The 18,066-nt window shown below is 32.3% G+C and overlaps 1 protein-coding gene across 4 annotated transcripts in view; it reads left to right on the top strand.

Moving 5' to 3' along the window:
- Positions 1-18,066, top strand: part of LOC111698322 (WD repeat-containing protein 7) — a 26,735-nt gene extending 8,669 nt beyond the window's left edge. The window contains exons 16-40 of one of the 4 annotated variants that reach the window (XM_023468634.1): positions 183-259; positions 589-690; positions 1,227-1,369; positions 1,762-2,126; positions 2,503-2,615; positions 3,577-3,663; positions 3,977-4,067; positions 4,672-4,834; positions 5,595-5,710; positions 6,385-6,574; positions 6,716-6,785; positions 8,307-8,387; positions 8,484-8,561; positions 8,882-9,012; positions 9,736-9,759; positions 10,400-10,505; positions 12,081-12,228; positions 12,679-12,804; positions 13,124-13,220; positions 13,675-13,810; positions 14,170-14,277; positions 14,664-14,771; positions 15,393-15,484; positions 16,341-16,466; positions 17,969-18,066. In XM_023468634.1, the coding sequence (XP_023324402.1) occupies positions 183-259; positions 589-690; positions 1,227-1,369; positions 1,762-2,126; positions 2,503-2,615; positions 3,577-3,663; positions 3,977-4,067; positions 4,672-4,834; positions 5,595-5,710; positions 6,385-6,574; positions 6,716-6,785; positions 8,307-8,387; positions 8,484-8,561; positions 8,882-9,012; positions 9,736-9,759; positions 10,400-10,505; positions 12,081-12,228; positions 12,679-12,804; positions 13,124-13,220; positions 13,675-13,810; positions 14,170-14,277; positions 14,664-14,771; positions 15,393-15,484; positions 16,341-16,466; positions 17,969-18,020 (2,930 nt within the window). In that variant the 3' untranslated portion in view covers positions 18,021-18,066. Of the gene's footprint in view, positions 1-182; positions 260-588; positions 691-1,226; positions 1,370-1,761; positions 2,127-2,502; positions 2,616-3,576; positions 3,664-3,976; positions 4,068-4,671; positions 4,835-5,594; positions 5,711-6,384; positions 6,575-6,715; positions 6,786-8,306; positions 8,388-8,483; positions 8,562-8,881; positions 9,013-9,735; positions 9,760-10,399; positions 10,506-12,080; positions 12,229-12,678; positions 12,805-13,123; positions 13,221-13,674; positions 13,811-14,169; positions 14,278-14,663; positions 14,772-15,392; positions 15,485-16,024; positions 16,148-16,182; positions 16,296-16,340; positions 16,467-17,968 lie in introns of those variants that run through there. The other 3 variants (XM_023468635.1, XM_023468637.1, XM_023468636.1) reach the window with 3 other exon arrangements.

The following is an 18,066-nucleotide window of genomic DNA, read 5'->3' as shown; positions in this document are numbered from 1 at the left end:
TTGTGAATTTGTTTTTTTTTAAATATTTTTTTAAAACTTTTTTTCCATTTTCCTTTATTAAAAAATTAATGGGGCAATTTGAAGATATTGAAGCACAGAATTCATTAACTCTGCCCACTTGAACGAAAAGCAGTATTTTTTTTGTAAAGTCACAATATATTATCTATTTTGTGACATTTTAGGAATTGATTTCTCTGTTTGTCTCTGGGATATTTACACTGGTTCCTTGATACATAGATTCTCCAGTCATGGGGGAGAGGTAAGGAAAAAAACTATTTTCAATCAAAAATTAAAAAGATTCTATTTTCTGGGCAAACCCACAGGGTTTAGAACGTTGATTGATTGACTGTTTAATTGATTTATAAAAGGATTGCTGTATATTCCTACTCACGGAGTGATCCTAAGGGTTGGTTACTGATGATTATGTTATCTGTTGACTGATTGGTTGATTAATCAATTGACTGATTGTTTGAAAAATGATCAGGTTCAACGTCTGTAGTTTTCCCCCTCCGGAGAATCCAAAGGGTTGGATAACATTGATTAACTGATTGATTGATTGGGTAATTGATTGGTTGATTTTGTTATCAGGTTTTACGCCTATATGTTCCCCCACCTGGAGTATCTCACAGAGTTGGTTACTGTGTCTGTGGGGTAGCTAGTGATCATTCAGTGACATTACTCTCATTAAAGGTTAGATTTTAGGAATATTTTAACTCTCTATTTAAGAGCTTTATTAGTCATATTTTAAACCTTCTTTAACCTGGTCAAGCAGTTGAAATTATTTCTTACATTTAATATCTTAATTATAGATATAATTCCGTTTAAAGGAACTGTAAGCTTAATGTAACTCTCCATGCAATATGCCTGATTCACAACGGTACCATATTATAACCTTTGACTGATCAAAGTTGTTGATCTTATTCTCACTTATCCTTAAACGTTCTTAATTGTGAAACACTTTGTTTGCTTGGTGTTTTCAGTTTTAAAATATTAATATTCACTTACTTTGAAGTGGCAGAAAATAAATATTTACTTTTGAATTTTTGTGAACCGCTTTTAACGTAAAATATTCGGTAATGTCAGGGTTGGTTTTTAATTTGAATACACACTACACAGCTCTCTTTACTCGATAAAAAGTCATAGTTTTTAAATGTAACGTTGATAATCGGGCTTTGCCCTCTTTACATGTAGGTCACTTAAAATTACGCTTACAGTTCCTTTACTAGGAGAGACGTTGTATACTACTTGCATCACGTCAACTGTTCCCTGTAACGAGTATAAAATGGAAACCATTGGATGATTTTATGCTTGTCTGCTGCTCAGACGGATCTATTTATATTTGGCAGATGGAAACCGGACACCTAGACAGGAACATAAATCTGAATAATAAACCAGAGCATAACTCTGTAGCAAAATGTGTCCAATCGGATAACAGATTAGATGGCTCATTCTTACCCCTCATCTTTATCGTCTTCTTCCGTTTTGGACAATTTTTGAAATACCACTTGCAACGCCGAGCACTACAATTTTATGAAAAAGATAATGAGTGGGGACCTACAATTTAAGGGGGATTGATTGAAATAAAGATTTACTTACATAACACGTAATACAAGTTTTATGATGCTTTCAAGTCTTTCAGTAGATTAATCAATTTATAAATTCGAAACAAGAACTAACATGACTAGAAATAAACGGGATTATCAAAATATAAAACCAATCATGGAGTTTTGTGCATCTTTAAAGATTTGATTTGTGGTTTAGAGTTGTATCTGGAATGGCTGCTCAGGATATTCTTGAAGCTTGTGACGAAGGATCAGGAGGAGGTGCTGGAGGAGGAGGGGCGGGGGGAGGAGAGGCTAACCTCGCCAACCCAGCTCTAGGACTCCTCCGAGGTATCCGACATCGGAACCTGGCGGCAATAAAAATGGCGACTCAGCGGGGGATAAACAAACTGCAAGGACCAGGAGACAAGGAATACCAGTACCAGGAGAAAGTGAGAGCCTTCCCCCTGGTAGTGGACGGGTTCAGGACCAACCAGGCGGACCCCGAGGGGCACATTCTCTTCTTTGATGTCGAGGCACTCATTGTACAGCTTCTAACAGAAGAATACACGGTTATGTCTCCAGGTACTAAATTATAAGTATAAATTCCTTATCCAAACAAAATCAAATCAAATTTATACATATATTGAGATTATAACTAAAAAGTGTTCTTTAATAATATGAACGGAACTTAAGCTCTCCTCTAATAACGTTATCAAAATATGTCCAAAATTTACAAGTAACGGTCGCAAATACTTTTTTAGGTCAATTTTTATCCCAAGGAATTATATCAAGTTATTAATGTTAAAAATATCGAACTTTTAAACTGATTGATCTTTTTTAAATCGATTTTAAAAACCTGAACTTATTTTGAATAAGATTAGAAGGTCTAAAAGATGAGCGAATGAGTTGAACTCAAATTATTTATTTTTTGAATTTGTTAAAGAAGAAAACTTTTTAGGAACAATGGAAGTTCAAGGATTAACGAACCAGGCTGAATATGAACGTATCCGAGCCCTCACTAAAGTTAATAGTCCAGATGCGGCCAAAAAGATTGCAGGATTTTTAAACAAGGTACAGATTAACTTTAGTTTATTCTTAAATTGCAGATTTTTTATTCTTTAAATAATTATTATTTTTATTGTAAGATCTCGTGTTTTACACATGTTATTGTAGATAATTTGTATTTTTTTTTTAATTTGCTTGGTTTGGGTTTTTATTGCAGCGGTGTATAAAATCAAAGACCCATAAGAGGGGAAGAAAAGGAAAAAGGGAAGGGCAAGGAAAATGGAGAAGGAAAAGGGAGAAGGAAAAGGGAGAAGGAAAAGGGAAAAGAAAAGAGGAAAGAAAAGGGGGAAAAGGGAGGTGGAAAATAGGAGAAAAAGGTAAAGGAAAAGGGGAAGGGTAACAGCGGAAGAAAGGGAAGGATGGTGTAGGGAAAAGGTAGGGAGGGGGAAGAAGGGAAGTGGACAGGTAGGGAAGGGGATAGGTAGGGAAGGAGATAAGTAGGGAGGGGGAAGAAGGGAAGTGGAGAGGTAGGGAAGTGGAGAGGTAGAGGTAGGGAAGTGGAAAGGTAGGGAAGGGGATAGGTAGGGAAGGAGATAGGTAGGGAAGGAGATAGGTAGGGAAGGAGATAGGTAGGGAAAGAGATATTTGATTTGATTTGATTACATATATATATTAAAAAATTATGTCTTTTAAGTTATCGAATTTGGGGAAGGAAATCAAAAAAATTGAGGGGGGAAAGAAAAATAAATTAAACTATATACGAGGGTCCTCGTGCAATTTATTGTTTTTGTTTCGTTTTATTTTTAAATTCTCATTTTATTTGGTTTTGTATTTGTTTTGTTTTGAGTTTGTTTTTGATTATTTTTTTTGGGGTTTTTTTGATTATTTTTTTTCTGTTTTTTTTGTTGTTTTTTTTGTTTGGTTTTGGTATTTGTTTTGTTTTGCTTTGCTTTTTTTCGATTAATTTTGTTTTTGTTCTGATTTTTTTTTTTTTTTTTTTTTTTTTGTCATTTTGTTAATGTTACAGGTAAAAGATACTGCAGATTCTCGATTGCAAGCTGGTATAACTGCAAGTCCAGAAACTCAGAAGAAACTGACAGGAATTATGTCTAAGGTAGCAATAAATAAAAATACAAACATAACATCATGTTTCCTTTTATTAAATCAATTATTTCAAGAAAACCATTTCCTGAATTACATATTTATAAACATTGACCTAAAATGTAATTATAATTTTGTCAATTATTTATCTTTAGAAGCATTATTCACGTAACAGCCATGTTTTAAATAAATTGAAATTTCAATGCTTTCAAAATTAAAAAAAAAAATAATTAAAAATGTTTTGATCAATTGTAGTCACTTTTAATATTTACGATCAATACATTATATCCCTTTCTTTTAATAAAGTTTGACTGAACATTGTATAGGTGAAAGAGGGTGCTGAGAAGGCCAAAGAAGAGTTGGAGAAAGCAAAACGAGAGTTTGAGGACAGGATGCATGAAGATATGAGCGACAAAGGTAAAGTGCTTACTGCGCTCTAGCGAATTTTCAGGAGAAAAAAGTTCCAACCCATGATTCTTCCCAGAGAACGGGTTACTCCCTAGTCTATATCTCTAACTACATATTAATACTCCCTCTATTCTCTAGGATCTATTGTTGAGGAGAACGGATTAAGCCCTGTTTCTCTAAATATTAATACTCCCTCTATTCTCTAGGATCTATTGCTGAGGAGAACGGATTAAGCCCTGTCTCTCTTAATATTAATACTACCTCTATTCTCTAGGATCTATTGCTGAGGAGAACGGATTAAGCCCTGTCTTTCTAAATATTAATACTACCTCTATTCTTTAGGATCTATTGCTGAGGAGATCGGATTAAGCCCTGTCTCTCTAAATATTAATACTCCCTCTATTCTCTAGGATCTATTGCTGAGGAGAACGGATTATGCCCTGTCTCTCTAAATATTATACTACCTCTAGTCTCTAGGATCTAATGCTGAAGAGAAGTGATTACAACATATCTATTAATATTATGACTTCCTCTATTTTCATAGATCTAAAACCGAGGAGAACGTATTTCTCTATATCTCTCTCTAAATATTATAACTCCCTCTATTCTCTAGGATCTATTACTGAGGAGAACGGATTACGACCTAGTTCTCTCCAGCTAGAGATAAACCTGACCCTGGAGATAGGTCAGCTCCTCCTCTCCCTCCTTCATGCCTGGGGTCTAGACAAGGACCTGGATAAGGTTGCGCTCACTAAACTGGGACTGCTGAAACCAAGGTAAACTTTCTCATTTTTACTTAAAAAATTAATTAAAAATATTTTTACAAAATCTAAGTTTTCAGCTCTCAGATTCGTTTCAAGTTCCTATTTTAATTGTTAGTTTTGTAATAAATTAAACAATTGGAAATGTTAGGCCAAGCATTCAATTCTCTGGGTTCGTTTCAGTAACGTGTTCAACATACTTTAACACTAGCATAACTTCGCAATTTAGAGTCTAGCTACAGATATCTTACTTTAATATATGTTTTATGTCTATTTATGTCATTGTAATGGGTATTATTGAGTGCGAAAAAGTTTTTGCCGGGATTTTTTTTTTGATCTAAAACAAACTAGAAAAATTGAAAATTGCAGCAAAAACTCTTTCGCACGCATGATACCAGTTTCAATAAAATATATAGTTTTGTTCAGTTTTACTTAAATTATTTAAAAGCAGGTCGTTAAAGTTACTTAATCACACTGTTGTAGGGTGATTAAGTAACTTTATCACCCTACAATGAGACAAATTAGGTATGAAATTTGAAATTTTAATAGCAGGGTGAAAAAGTTACTACAACGGGAAATATTAGGTGTGATAAATCCCACAAAATTGAATAAAGTTTTCTTTTTTTTATTCATCTTTTTTCTTTCATTAATACCTTCTGTCTTACATACATTTTGTAGCAGTTGGCAAATCAAGCAATCTTTGTTTGAAAAGGAAAAAGATTTAAGAAACATTTTTTTAAAAAGTTTTATCTCTTTGTTAATGATGTTTTGTCAGATTTCCAGTAAGTTTTGGTCTTGTATCTGGAGCAGGAGGGATGTCTCTAGTTCTTCCAACTTGGAATCCAAGACGGGACAATCCAAACCTACCTACACTAGTCGAGTACTTTACAGGTAGTACCTACACTAGTCAAGTACATTACAGGTAGGGCCTACACTAGTCGAGTACTTTACAGGTAGTACCTATACCAGTCAAGTACATTACAGGTAGGACCTACACTAATCGAGTACTTTACAGGTAGTACCTACACTAGTCGATTACTTTACAGGTAGTACCTACACAAGTCGAGTACTTTACAGGTAGTAACTACACTAGTCGAGTACTATTTAGGTAGTATTTACATTAGTCTAGTACTTTAGATATGACACGAAATATGTTTTTTGGAATGTCCCATTTTAAGGGAAGTCTTTAAAGTTTAATTTTAATGATTCATTTATAGTTTTCACAGATATTAATTGAGTCTTTGTCACAAACTTAAATTTTCGAATCCTTTTATCTTTGCAGCCTGATGGTGTACAGTGTACACCTTTGATATTTTAAACTAAGATTATTTGATCGATCAGAATTCCAAGTTTGAATATCTAAGGTCTACGACTTTGGACTGCATAGAGCCTAGAAAATCCGAGCTTATGTAAAGACTCAATTCCTTTGTTTCCTTACAGTTAAAACGGCGAAAAAGTAAAAGATTACTCTTTTTCAACCTGCTAAATATTTGCACACATGACCTGTGTTTTGAAGAATCTAATTAATATGGAGAAACCGTATGCTAACTTGATACTTATTTCAGCTGTTGGACATTGGGAGCTTTCTCACACAATAACAACTCATCATTTACTCTCTTTAATCTCTGTAACCAACACCCTGACATCAGTCTCAAATGCAAGCTTTGTCCCGGAGCAAGAACGGAAACGGAAGCTGGTTCGACAGGCCACACATGGAGCAATGGATGTAGGGAACCTAGATATTTCATTCTCAAAGTAAGTCATGACATTTTTTATGTTAGTTTTTAAAAGTAATTTCTTTTTTTAATACGAGGGAGGCAGAAAAGTTGTTTTTTGTTTGTTGATGGAAAATGTGATAAATCAATTTATTTTTATTTGAACGACATTTAAATTTAGACAACAAGAGCATATAAAACAGGGCTGGAGCCTACTATCTACTCTACACTGTGTTCTTCTGCATGATAAGGTAGTTTCCTTAATAATAAACAACCTTTAAACTACCTGAAAGTTTTTTTTTTCGGTGGATGAGTTTCAATTTAAGAGTTTTATTACATAAGAATAAAGAATTCTTTTCGTGTTATGCCTGTTTTTAAAATTAGATTAAGAAATAATTGATCACTTCCTTTTTTATTTTTATGTGATTACGTAATGGGATCCTTATAAATGTTTCGATTTTTTCATTTTTAAGCTATCTTAGAGTACTGGAGATTAGCCTTACTAGGGGGGTGCACTTTTGGCCGAAATTTTTTAGTTCACCCCCTTACCGGTCGTTGTTCACACCCCTATAAACCGGTATTAAGAAGAAAAATATCAGTTTTAAACTCGATATAAGCTTTTTCAAAATGTAAGTTAATGGCCTTTTTTAATTTGTTTACTTTGTTTACACCGACTCGCCTTTTTACCGTCCTGCACCCTACCCTCTGCATTAAAAAAATAGAAAAATATTATCTGCTCCCAATAAACCCCTGCTCTCCCCTCTTCCCAACCCTGTGCAATTTACTTAATAAAATAATACTCTGGGTCCATCTTTAACTTTAAAATGGATTTTTAATGAAACCCCCAGAAAAATTTGTAAATAAGATTAAGGTATGAATAAAAAAAATTTGTGAAATTATCATAAAATTGAAAAATTGGCAATTGATTAGATAATATTATGAATGCAAGTTAAATATATTGGGACTAGGGGGCATGTTTAAAAGGTATACACAGGGTTCCAGACCCCCAGTACACCCCTGGTGTAGGACTAGGGGGAGCCTAAAGGGGGTCTTTCTAGGGGGACCTGGGGTTCTTTCTGCCCCCCATCTAGGTCTCAAGTTCTCAAGCAAAAATCGATGAGAATTTTGCAAATTACTTTTTAAAGAGCCAAAGATAGCAACCAAGTGCTTTATGAAATAAATGACCCTGCATCTGACATAAAACCCTGATCGTGATTGCGTATCCTTATCATGCTAGGGAGCTGCCGTACAAGCTTATTAGTTTGTTTTGATTTGATTTGATTTGATCAGGTTTGGTTTGGTTTGGTTTTATTTAATTTGGTTCGGTTTGATTTGATGGGTTTTTGTTTGATTTAATTTGGTTTGGTTGAATTTTATTCGATTTGGTTTGGTTTGATTTGATTTGATTTGATTTGATTTGATTTGATTTGATTTAATCAGGTTTGGTTTAGTATGGTTTGGTTTTATTTGATGGGTTTTGGTTTGATTTAATTTGGTTTGGTTTGATTTTATTCGGTTTGGTTTGGTTTGGTTTGGTTTGGTTTGATTTGATTTGATTTGATTTGATTTGATTTGATTTGATTTGATTTGATTTGATTTGATTTGATTTGGTTTGATTTGATTTGATTTGATTTAATCAGGTTTGGTTTAGTATGGTTTGATTTGATTTGATTTGATTTGATTTGATTTGATTTGATTTGATTTGATTTGATTTGATTTGATTTGATTTGATTTGATTTGATTTGATTTGATTTGACTGTTGTGTGTTGCAGGTGAAACAATTAGGTTCTGCTCGTCATAAACGGATCCAAGTTGAGATTCTAGCAATTAAATGGCAGGATAGATGTTTACAGGTCAGTATCGGCCAAACAATCTTTAGTCAAAATGCGTTATTCAGACGGACCTTATTCTGGCAAGAATTGGACTTGTTACAACATGACATTATTCAGGTTCGCCTGGCTTCTCAGGAACTACTGGTTGCAGAATTGAAGAATATGGGACCAACTGGCAGAAAACATCTTGTAGAGGTTAACTTTACAACTATTTTACTTTTAATTAAAATTGGAAAGAAAAAATTATATTAAATAGTTTGTCAACTTACTTTTATAATGAAATGTTATCCAAGTATTCAATCTCCAGTATAGTTGTCCTGAAAACCTAAATTATGAAAAATTGTTATTTTTTTACAATCATGGAAAGTTGATAAATGTTGACAGCAATTTATTGAAATGCATCAGGAGGAGTAAAAATACTGTTAACAAAGAAACTGAATTTCTGACAAATATTCCGAGTTTTTTTTTAAAATATCATTTTGTATATTTCTTTAAAAGCTTGCACATTTATTTAGATTTGGAGCCCATACGTTCCAAAGTTTGGGGATCCTCCTTTCCAGACTTCTCATAATCTTATAAATGGAACTAACACTGGAGCATCTTCTCCCCCACCCGAACCCCAGCATATTGATGAGGAAGATGAAAGGTATTTCAAGAAAAGTCTTTTCATCTTTTAAAAATGTTCCCGCTCTTGATATTCTATAAGATGGGGGAAATTTGTTAATAAATTGTCGATTGCCGTACAGATTTAAAAAGGCTGAGAGCCTGAAGCCTTGTAAAAATTACTACTATAAAAAAGGGAGTGTTTCGAAATCTTTAAATGGTGTAAAGGATGAACCAAGTGACTTTAAGAAATTGTTTAAGTTATAAAAGAACTGATTTATTCTCATAATCTAATTCATCCTTTCCCTCCTTTTAAATTTCATTAATACTCCCTTTAAATAATTTAATGTTTGCAAAAACCTGAATGCTGTACACTGCACATAACAAAATGCACTGCATGATTCAAGTATGTACCAGTACCTCAAGTATAAAGTAACCTTATGTATTTTAATGATAATTTACCCTGTTAAAAAAATATGTTGTACGGAATTTATGCTGGTAAGATTAAAATCAATTAGAATTAGATTTGGTTAATAATCAGTTAAAAATGACAAAAAAAAACCGATTGGAAGTTTTGCCAATTCGTCTAAGCGAAAAATTTTCATTTTTCTTTTTCCCAGTGGATCTATTTCCAAAGAGCCAAATTCCGTTTCTCAAAACTAGGGGTTAAGATAATTCAAATTTCGAGAAAATTAAGAATTTAAATTGCTGAAAATCTGTTTATTTTCCTATTAATTGGGTTTGGATTAATCCTGTTTGATTTTAGAGCGAGTTCTGCCCGAGACTTTCGGTAAACTTTCTTGATACAGTCCATTTTTCATTCATACTGTTGTCAGTGTTTTTATATTATCTTCATCATCAAAACATTTTTCCATTATGAGTGGCTTAAACTAAAATGGAAAAATGTATTGTCTATCGCTTTTTATTTTAGTTTGCTCTTTTATACAATCTTTGACAATATATGATACATTTTTTCCTTTATTTAAGTGTTCTGTTACAGTACTTGATGAATTTTTCAGTTTCTCCATCTACGCTTTAATGAGAAAAAAGTGACAAAATTTTTGAGTGAAAAGAATGGACATGTCTGTAGTTAATAGTAATGGAAGTGTTCATAGTTTTAAAAAGTTCTTGCATGCAATTATTTTAGTTCTTATTTAATTTTATAGTAAAGACTCTTGCTTAAAATCATAAATGTCGCATTTTAAAGTTCCTAACTCTCCAAATTATAAAACTGGTTTGTCCTGTTTATCAAAAATATATTTTCTTTTCTTCGTGTAATTTTAATATTTGTTGTATCGTTATCTTGTTTCCTGAAGACAACATCATTTGTATTTTCCTAGTTTAGATAAACTGAAACAGATCTGAAGACTGCTGGTTAGTTCTAGGCACGTTTCATGTCCAATGCCGCAAATAATTCTTTATCTAAATAGGCCGGATGAAGACGACCCGAGTGCTGCTGCTGCCAAACGTAATCAAACCACAGCTGTTATTCTTTGTGGAGTTATTGGAGCTTTGTTTGATCTAGAATTGGAAAAGGTAGGGTGAAATTAGTAATAAGATAAGATAAAGTTTATTGCTAAAATAAATGTATCTGTATACAGATAGAGTTTACAATCACAAAATTGATGATTATATTAACAGTACAAGTATAAAGCAATTAGGTGGAAAATAGCTCTTGGCTGTTTTGATTATTTTTTCCACCTAATTTTAGTAATAATAACAAAATATTTCAATTAAATAGATTTAAGGAGAACGATTAGAGATCAGGGTGCAAATTTATCATATGCAAAATAGTTTATACACTAATTCGAATAACTAGAGTTTAAAGTAATTTTCTGACATGTACACAACAAATATCAAAGCATATTAAAACATATCTAATTAGTTTTACATGAATAGCAATTCGGTTTATAACACATTGTCCTATAATTTTCAAAAAGAGAATTTAGTAGTCTATTTTTAAATATACTTAGAGAGTTGCTTCTTTTTAAGTCAAGAGGCAGGTTATTCCACATCTTAAGAAGAGAGCTTGATGGTAAATACTGTAATGAGCTCATTTTGAGAATGTCAAGTTGATAGTTAAGAGATCTTTCAAAGTTTCCAAGCTTTTTAAAAATATTTTCAAAAGATGCAGGAAGAAGTTTATGTGTATATTTATACATAAATATAGCTTGGTTAAAGTCTACCAGATCATTAATCTTTAGAATCTTATACTTAAGGAAAAGAGGATCACTATGAGACGTGGCTTTTGAGTTATCAATTAATCGTATTGCTCGTTTCTGTAAAATGTGAATTTGTTTCATTTCTGAACATTTGTTACATCCCCAGGCTGAAATTCCATATTCAATAAATGATCGAAATAAAGAGTTGTAAATGGTTAGTTTAATATTACTAGGAAGAATATTTTTTACACTTGACAAAGCAAAAACTGCACTGGATGCTTTGTTTTTAACCGCCTTAAGATGATGGTTCCAGTTAAGATTTTCGTCTAAATGAACACCTACAAACTTAAATGATTCATTTTTGCATCCAGTTCCTACTCTTTCTATATCTTTATTATCTATTTGAAGTTTAAGCGAGGTGATACTTACATCTTCTTTTTTATTTTTGAAGAGAATATGTTTGGTTTTAGACGCATTTAAAGTCAGTTTGTTTGCTTTAAACCAATCTTCTATAATAATAATAATAATAAATGTATTTCAAACTAGATTAATTATTACATATCATTTTATGGTCAATGTATATATATAAGTTGTCGAAAAATTAAAATCTGTTACAGTATTTATGTACATATATATAGTCTTTCTCTAGTTTGAGGACTAACAGAGTCTAGAGACTGTTTGAGTTAGCCCATTGATAACATATTTTTTGGGCTGATCCTTTCGTGAAGCGATGAGAGCAAGATAGTTGTGAAGAATGGTTAGCGATTCCTTTAGTGCAGGGGAACTACGGCAATAAAAATATTTATTAAATTACAGTATGAGTCTGAAGAAGCAGTCACAGAACAACAATTTACCCATTTTGGCAATCAGGACACATAGTTGTGCAACAAATTAACAACTTGTTAAGTTTTATGATTTTTTTATGGAAAAAAATATTTGAATTTTTAAGGATGAGAAGAAAGAAGGTGGAATACCTGCCCTTGATACTGTGATGACCCGGCTGACCGCAAAGGCTCTGATGTACCTGGTCCTCTCCCCAGCCTCGGAGCAGCTTCCAGCTCATACACCACTCAGGAGAGCAGCGCTTGATCTCATAGGTTGGAAGTTAGAATTTTAATTTCATGTCATTAGATTTTTTGAGATATATGAATCCTTATATGGTACTTGATACAATCAGTTCTGAAGATCTATTGAGCATTTTTTGCAAACTCAACTTAAATTGCCAATTACATTTGAAACTAGCTAAAGTGCCCGTCGTTGCCCGTGGAATAAAAAAGTTGAATTTTTTAAAGCTTATGTTACCCCTGGGTTTGCTGAAAAAATGCCAGCCCGTTCGGTCAGCCTTTTGGCCGGATATAGCGAACTTATATAGGAATGTCAATTTCACAATTTGCTTTCTCCCTGGAAAGTTATTTATTTTCCCCAATCAAAAATTGGTCAAGACATAAAAGAAATATTTCAGTAAAATTCACACTTGTCTCGCTCTTTCAAATCAGTGATAAATTAATTTGTTATTAAAAAACATTTAATCAATTCCTTGATTGTAGGACGAGGATTTGTTCTGTGGGAACCCCATCTTGAAGTATCGAAGGTACTCCTAGGACTCCTAGATATGGCAAGTGAAGCTGATAAATGGGTTCCAAGTCAGAAGTATGCTCTTCCTCTCACACCCGGTAAATAAACGTTGTTTGACTAAACAAATCTTAATTTTTATTAAATAAAATATAAAATCATAATTTACAGGGATTGCTTGCTCGGCATCCTTCCTATGGGTCTGAGTTTTAAGTCTTTCCCAAATTCTTGTTTTTTTCTACCCAATCTTAAGAAATCTAGAAATATTTTTAAATAATAGATAATATTTCTAGATTTCTTAAGTTAAAAGTTTAAAAAATTGTAAAATTAATGTTGCTCTGATTATGAAATTCATAAAATAATATTAAACATTTACCTCATACTAGTACAAATAATTTTTAAATCCTACATTTTATTCAGTTGCTGACTGTTGTCGAACAGCGCGGCACGCGCTCTCTAGTATTGCCAAAGCCAGGGCAGGAGTCTTCATTACCAGTATTGCCAAAGAGATTGCGAGGTCAGTTTGTATCATTGTCTTATTTTTCAGAAGACAACATTTTATCAACTTAATTTCATCATTAAGTAAAAACATTTCTGCAAGTTAACTAACTTATGCATGTCAACCTAACTCTGCCAATGAGGTTAATAAAATAAAATATAAACGAAAATTGACGAGGTTCAATTTTGAAATTAAAAATTAACCTAATGAAGTTTAAATTTTTAAACAACAAATAAAAATTTACAAAGATCAATTTTTAAATTTTAAAGTAATATTATAACTAAACTAGTAAAGTTTAAATATTTTTTAATGAGGTTTTTCTTAAAAATGCTATAACCTTTATTTTTGGGGGATTTATTTATTTTCTTCTTGACCAAACAATTTAATTTTTGTTGTCATATTTTTTTTATTTATTTACTTCTAGTCCGATTGTTAACTGTAATACCTGAATCAAAATTGAATCTTAATGTAGGTACAACACCTTGGCCTCGAACCAGCAGACCCTAAACGTGAACCTAAACCACCACGTTCTATCAAGAAGTAAGGCTGAGGTCCTCCATGTCCTCGAGACTCTCATCAACCTCGACACAACCATTTCGGAAATAAAGGTAACACTCACAATAAACTCAAATTAGAGAGATAACCCCAGGCCGCCATGAGCCTCCGCAGTACAGCATCAGAGCCTCCCAGATTTGACAGGCAGAACCAGCCTGCGCAATACATCAAAATCAGTCTGCGTCATACTTCGTATCACAACGGTTCTCGTAAACCTTTAAAAATGTTAAATTGTCGTTTTTCTAGTTCTGAAAAATGTTCAACACTGCTATTCCTTTATTGGTTTTGAAGCAGAAATTGAAAATTATAATTGGGTTTTTAATCAAAACTGGAAAATGAACGAGGTGGCTAATTTACATCAGCTATTCCACATAAACTTGACCTAAAATTTGACTAATAATGATTTCTTTAGGATCTGTTAACTGATGTGATAGATATAATTCTACACTGTGTTGATCATAATCATTTAAAACAAAAACCTCTTCAAGAGGTCTTTCCTCCAGTACAAACCTTCCACCAGGTAATAAATTAATTAATCAATCAATCAATCAATCAATAATGAATTTTCATTCATTACATCAAACATTACCCATTAAAATAATTAATCATTGGAACTAAAATCAACCAAATAATCATGTAATTAGTTAATCACATTTTATAATTTTATTTAATTGGATTAAATCTACCCATTGATCATCAAATCTACCAAATTAATTAAATAAAAATTAAGTTATCAATTTAAAAATAAATCAATTAAATCATTTGATTACACAACTAGACTATCATTTATCATTAACATGTTCTTAACAAGCCAAAACATCAGCTTAAAACTAATTCTTGATTTTTTCTTATTTAAACAAAAACTTTATAAATAAGTTATCCAAGTTACTAAAGCTGTGTATTCAGGTATCCCATTGCCTAGCTACTAGAAGAATAGCAGTAGGAACTAAGTCTGGTTCTATGGTTATGTATGAACTGAGAGCAAGCAAAGTTCAAACTATCCCCGCTCACCAGGAATACATCAGACTTTATAATCCCACCATTAAGTTGGATAATAAACATATTTTTCTTGACATTTCTACACGTATAGGAACTTATATTTGCCGCATACTCCTAATTTTCTAATTCCTTTATCTTTGCAACCTGATTGAATTTCCATTTGTCATCTATTTAGCAGAGTTTATAGTTAGAAATGTTAAAGGTTCACACCGTCAGGTTGCAAATATATAATAATTGAAAATTTAGAGTAAGAGGCAAGTTAGTTGAAAATATAGGATTTAACAGCCAAAATAGTTCAAAATTTATTGTAGCATGCAGGTTTTTACTCGGATATTATTGATAGTGCACGTTGTTGCATTTATTATCTAAAGTCAAAACTTTATTGTTGCAAATCTCGGTATCAAGTCTTGGCAGACCTACGTATCAATTTAATTCATTTTCGATACACCATGGTGACCAACCCCTGCACTGCAGATATAAATTTCATGGATCAAGTCTTGGTCCTCGAATTTAAAAGTGCTCATATTGTATATCCGAGATCAAACCTTCAAGATAAACAAAACACAATGTCCTGACCTATGAACACAGAATATTTTTTTAATTCTAATGGAAGATTGATGTATCTCCATTCTCCAGGCTGCTATTACAGCTCTCTCCTTTAATACTGATGGAAAGAATCTCGTCACCTATTCAGCACCAGAGAATAAACTTTCATTCTGGCAGACGAGGTAAAACTTCATCACTGCATCTCCCCCCCCCCCCAAAAAAAAAAGAATATATTTAATGAACATTTAAACTCATTTGAAACAACCCTCTGCTGTGATGTGTAATAATTTAGTTTCCTATTTCAAAATGATGAAATAAAACCTCATGCATGAAAAAGTCTATTTAAAACCAAGAAACAGTAAAGCTTTTTATCACAACTTTTCTATTATATTAAGGATTATATAACCACAAAATTGAGCATGTATTACAGATTACATAAAACCATAAATTTGTGCAATGGTTTTTTTTCTTCTTTTGTATCAATGTTTCACTAAGAATTTTGTAATTTGTCTATGATCTATTTCTAAATTTTCCATTAACAGTTACAAATAGTAAAAACGCCTAGGGACAGTTCGTAATTTCAAGAAAGTACCACGGGAACAAATTCTTTTGTATAATACTAGTACTATTAATTGTTCATCTTTAATGATAAGTACTTTAACTAGTTTATTTAGTATTGGTATGTTTGGGTTGGGTCAAGAAAAGTACTTTAACTTATTTAGTACTGGTATGTTTGGGTTGGGTCAAGATAAGTACTTTAACTAGTTTATTTAGTACTGGTATGTTTGGGTTGGGTCAAGATAAGTACTTTACCTAGTTTTATTTAGTACTGGTATGTTTGGGTTGGGTCAAGATAAGCACTTTAACTAGTTTTATTTAGTACTGGTATGTTTGGGTTGGGTCAGGATAAGTACTTAAACTAGTTTTATTTAGTACTGGTATGTTTGGGTTGGGTCAAGATAAGCACTCTAACTAGTTTTATTTAGTACTGGTATGTTTGGGTTGGGTCAGGATAAGTACTTTAACTAGTTTATTTAGTACTGGTATGTTTGGGTTGGGTCAAGCGGTTACTAGGTGCACTAAGAGTTATAATACTACTCCTGTTCCCCTTGTGGTTAAATGGAATCCTCTCAGGACCCCTAGACTAGTCTGGGTTTCTAATAAGTAAGTTATTATTTTAGATTTTACAACTAAATATGTAATAAAAAACATTCAATCAATTTTAAAAGTTGAACGTTTTAGCGTTCCAAATTGAAAAGAAACAAAATTTCCTTGTAAAATTAAAATTATCAATAAAACAAAACATTTTATAAATAAATTAAACTTAAATCACAACACTAATATTTGAAAATATTTAGTTCAAACATGTAACCCACTTAAAAACAGAACATTTTAGCGTTCCAAACTCAAGAGAAAAATCCTGTAAAATCAATCTTACTAATACTTAATTATTTATAAAACTAAACATTGTTTTAATAAATTGAACTTAAATCTCATCATAAATACAAGGGAAATTAGTTCCAAAACTAACACTTGTCCCATTTCTAACACTGTGTTAGAAATAGGCCAAGTCTGCAAAGTTATCTTTTCCAAGCGTGTATATCTTTAAATCCAAGCCGAGTTAAACAAAACTACACCATATATTTATAAAAAAATTGCTAAAACTATATATTGATACCAGAAATATCAACTTTACACTAATAATAAGTTGTGAGAATTGGTTTTTGATGATACTTGATTTCATTTTCGAACATATCCCTATTTTGAAACATATTACTGGAATTCATATCAATGCCAATTTTCAAGCATTTAAGCACTTACTTAACAACATAAGATAATTTTGACTTTCAGTGATTTATTTTGTAAGTTATGAAAGTGAGCTTTGTCCTGAATTGTATTCAAAAACGGGAACGTGGGTTTTGTCTCGAAAACGCGACAATGATTCAAATTAAGGAAATGCCCGAAAATGGAAAACCTAACATTGTCTTGAAAACGGTCAAGGGTTTTAATATAAAAATAACTCCTTTTATAATTTTGATTTTAGAAAATAGTTTTAAATTGGGAATTGCTGTCCTCTTCATGCTTAATAAAATGTTGGTTATAGTTTTTATCAACGACTTTTACTGTCGATATGGGCCGGGATCCTAAAAACCCAGCCAATTTGTGCTCATTTCTAACACTCAGTGTTAAAATGGGCCAAGTGTTTGTTTTGGAACTATTGTCCCCTGAAATATTTGAAAATATGTAATGCAATGAAGAGAAGTAAAGTTAATCTCACTAAAAATTAAATATCGATATAATACGAGTGTAAACATAATCTCAAGTGACCCTCCATTCAATCCCCGGTTCCCTTGAAACATCCGATCAATCATGTTGAATATAACGCGGTTTTTCAATGTTTAAAATTATTTAATTTTGTTAATTCCTTTATGTTCACCTCCAGTAGAAATGCGCAAGTCACTTTTTTAGAGACCCCTTCCAAATTATAAACATTTATGTCTAATTCAAACTTGATAAGACATTACGTTTATGTGTACCGTTGTAGATCGGAAATGGTCGTCTTTGCATGGAAGGTCACTTAAAATTACGTTCCCTTTAACATTTTTTCAATGAATTGTACTTACCTTACTACACAAATATTTGAACAATCCCTTTTTAATGTTTAGAACTGTGACCCTTCTACTACCAGATGGTACAGAGACGAGATTTAACTGTTAAACAGTTAATTATAGACGGTCAAACTTATTGTTAAACTTGGAGTAGT

The sequence above is a fragment of the Eurytemora carolleeae genome, unplaced genomic scaffold (assembly GCF_000591075.1).
Source record: "Eurytemora carolleeae unplaced genomic scaffold, Eaff_2.0 scaffold206, whole genome shotgun sequence".
NCBI classification, from domain to species: domain Eukaryota; kingdom Metazoa; phylum Arthropoda; class Copepoda; order Calanoida; family Temoridae; genus Eurytemora; species Eurytemora carolleeae.
The sequence above is the reverse complement of the archived record's forward strand: the minus strand, read 5'-3'. Positions and strand labels throughout refer to the sequence as shown.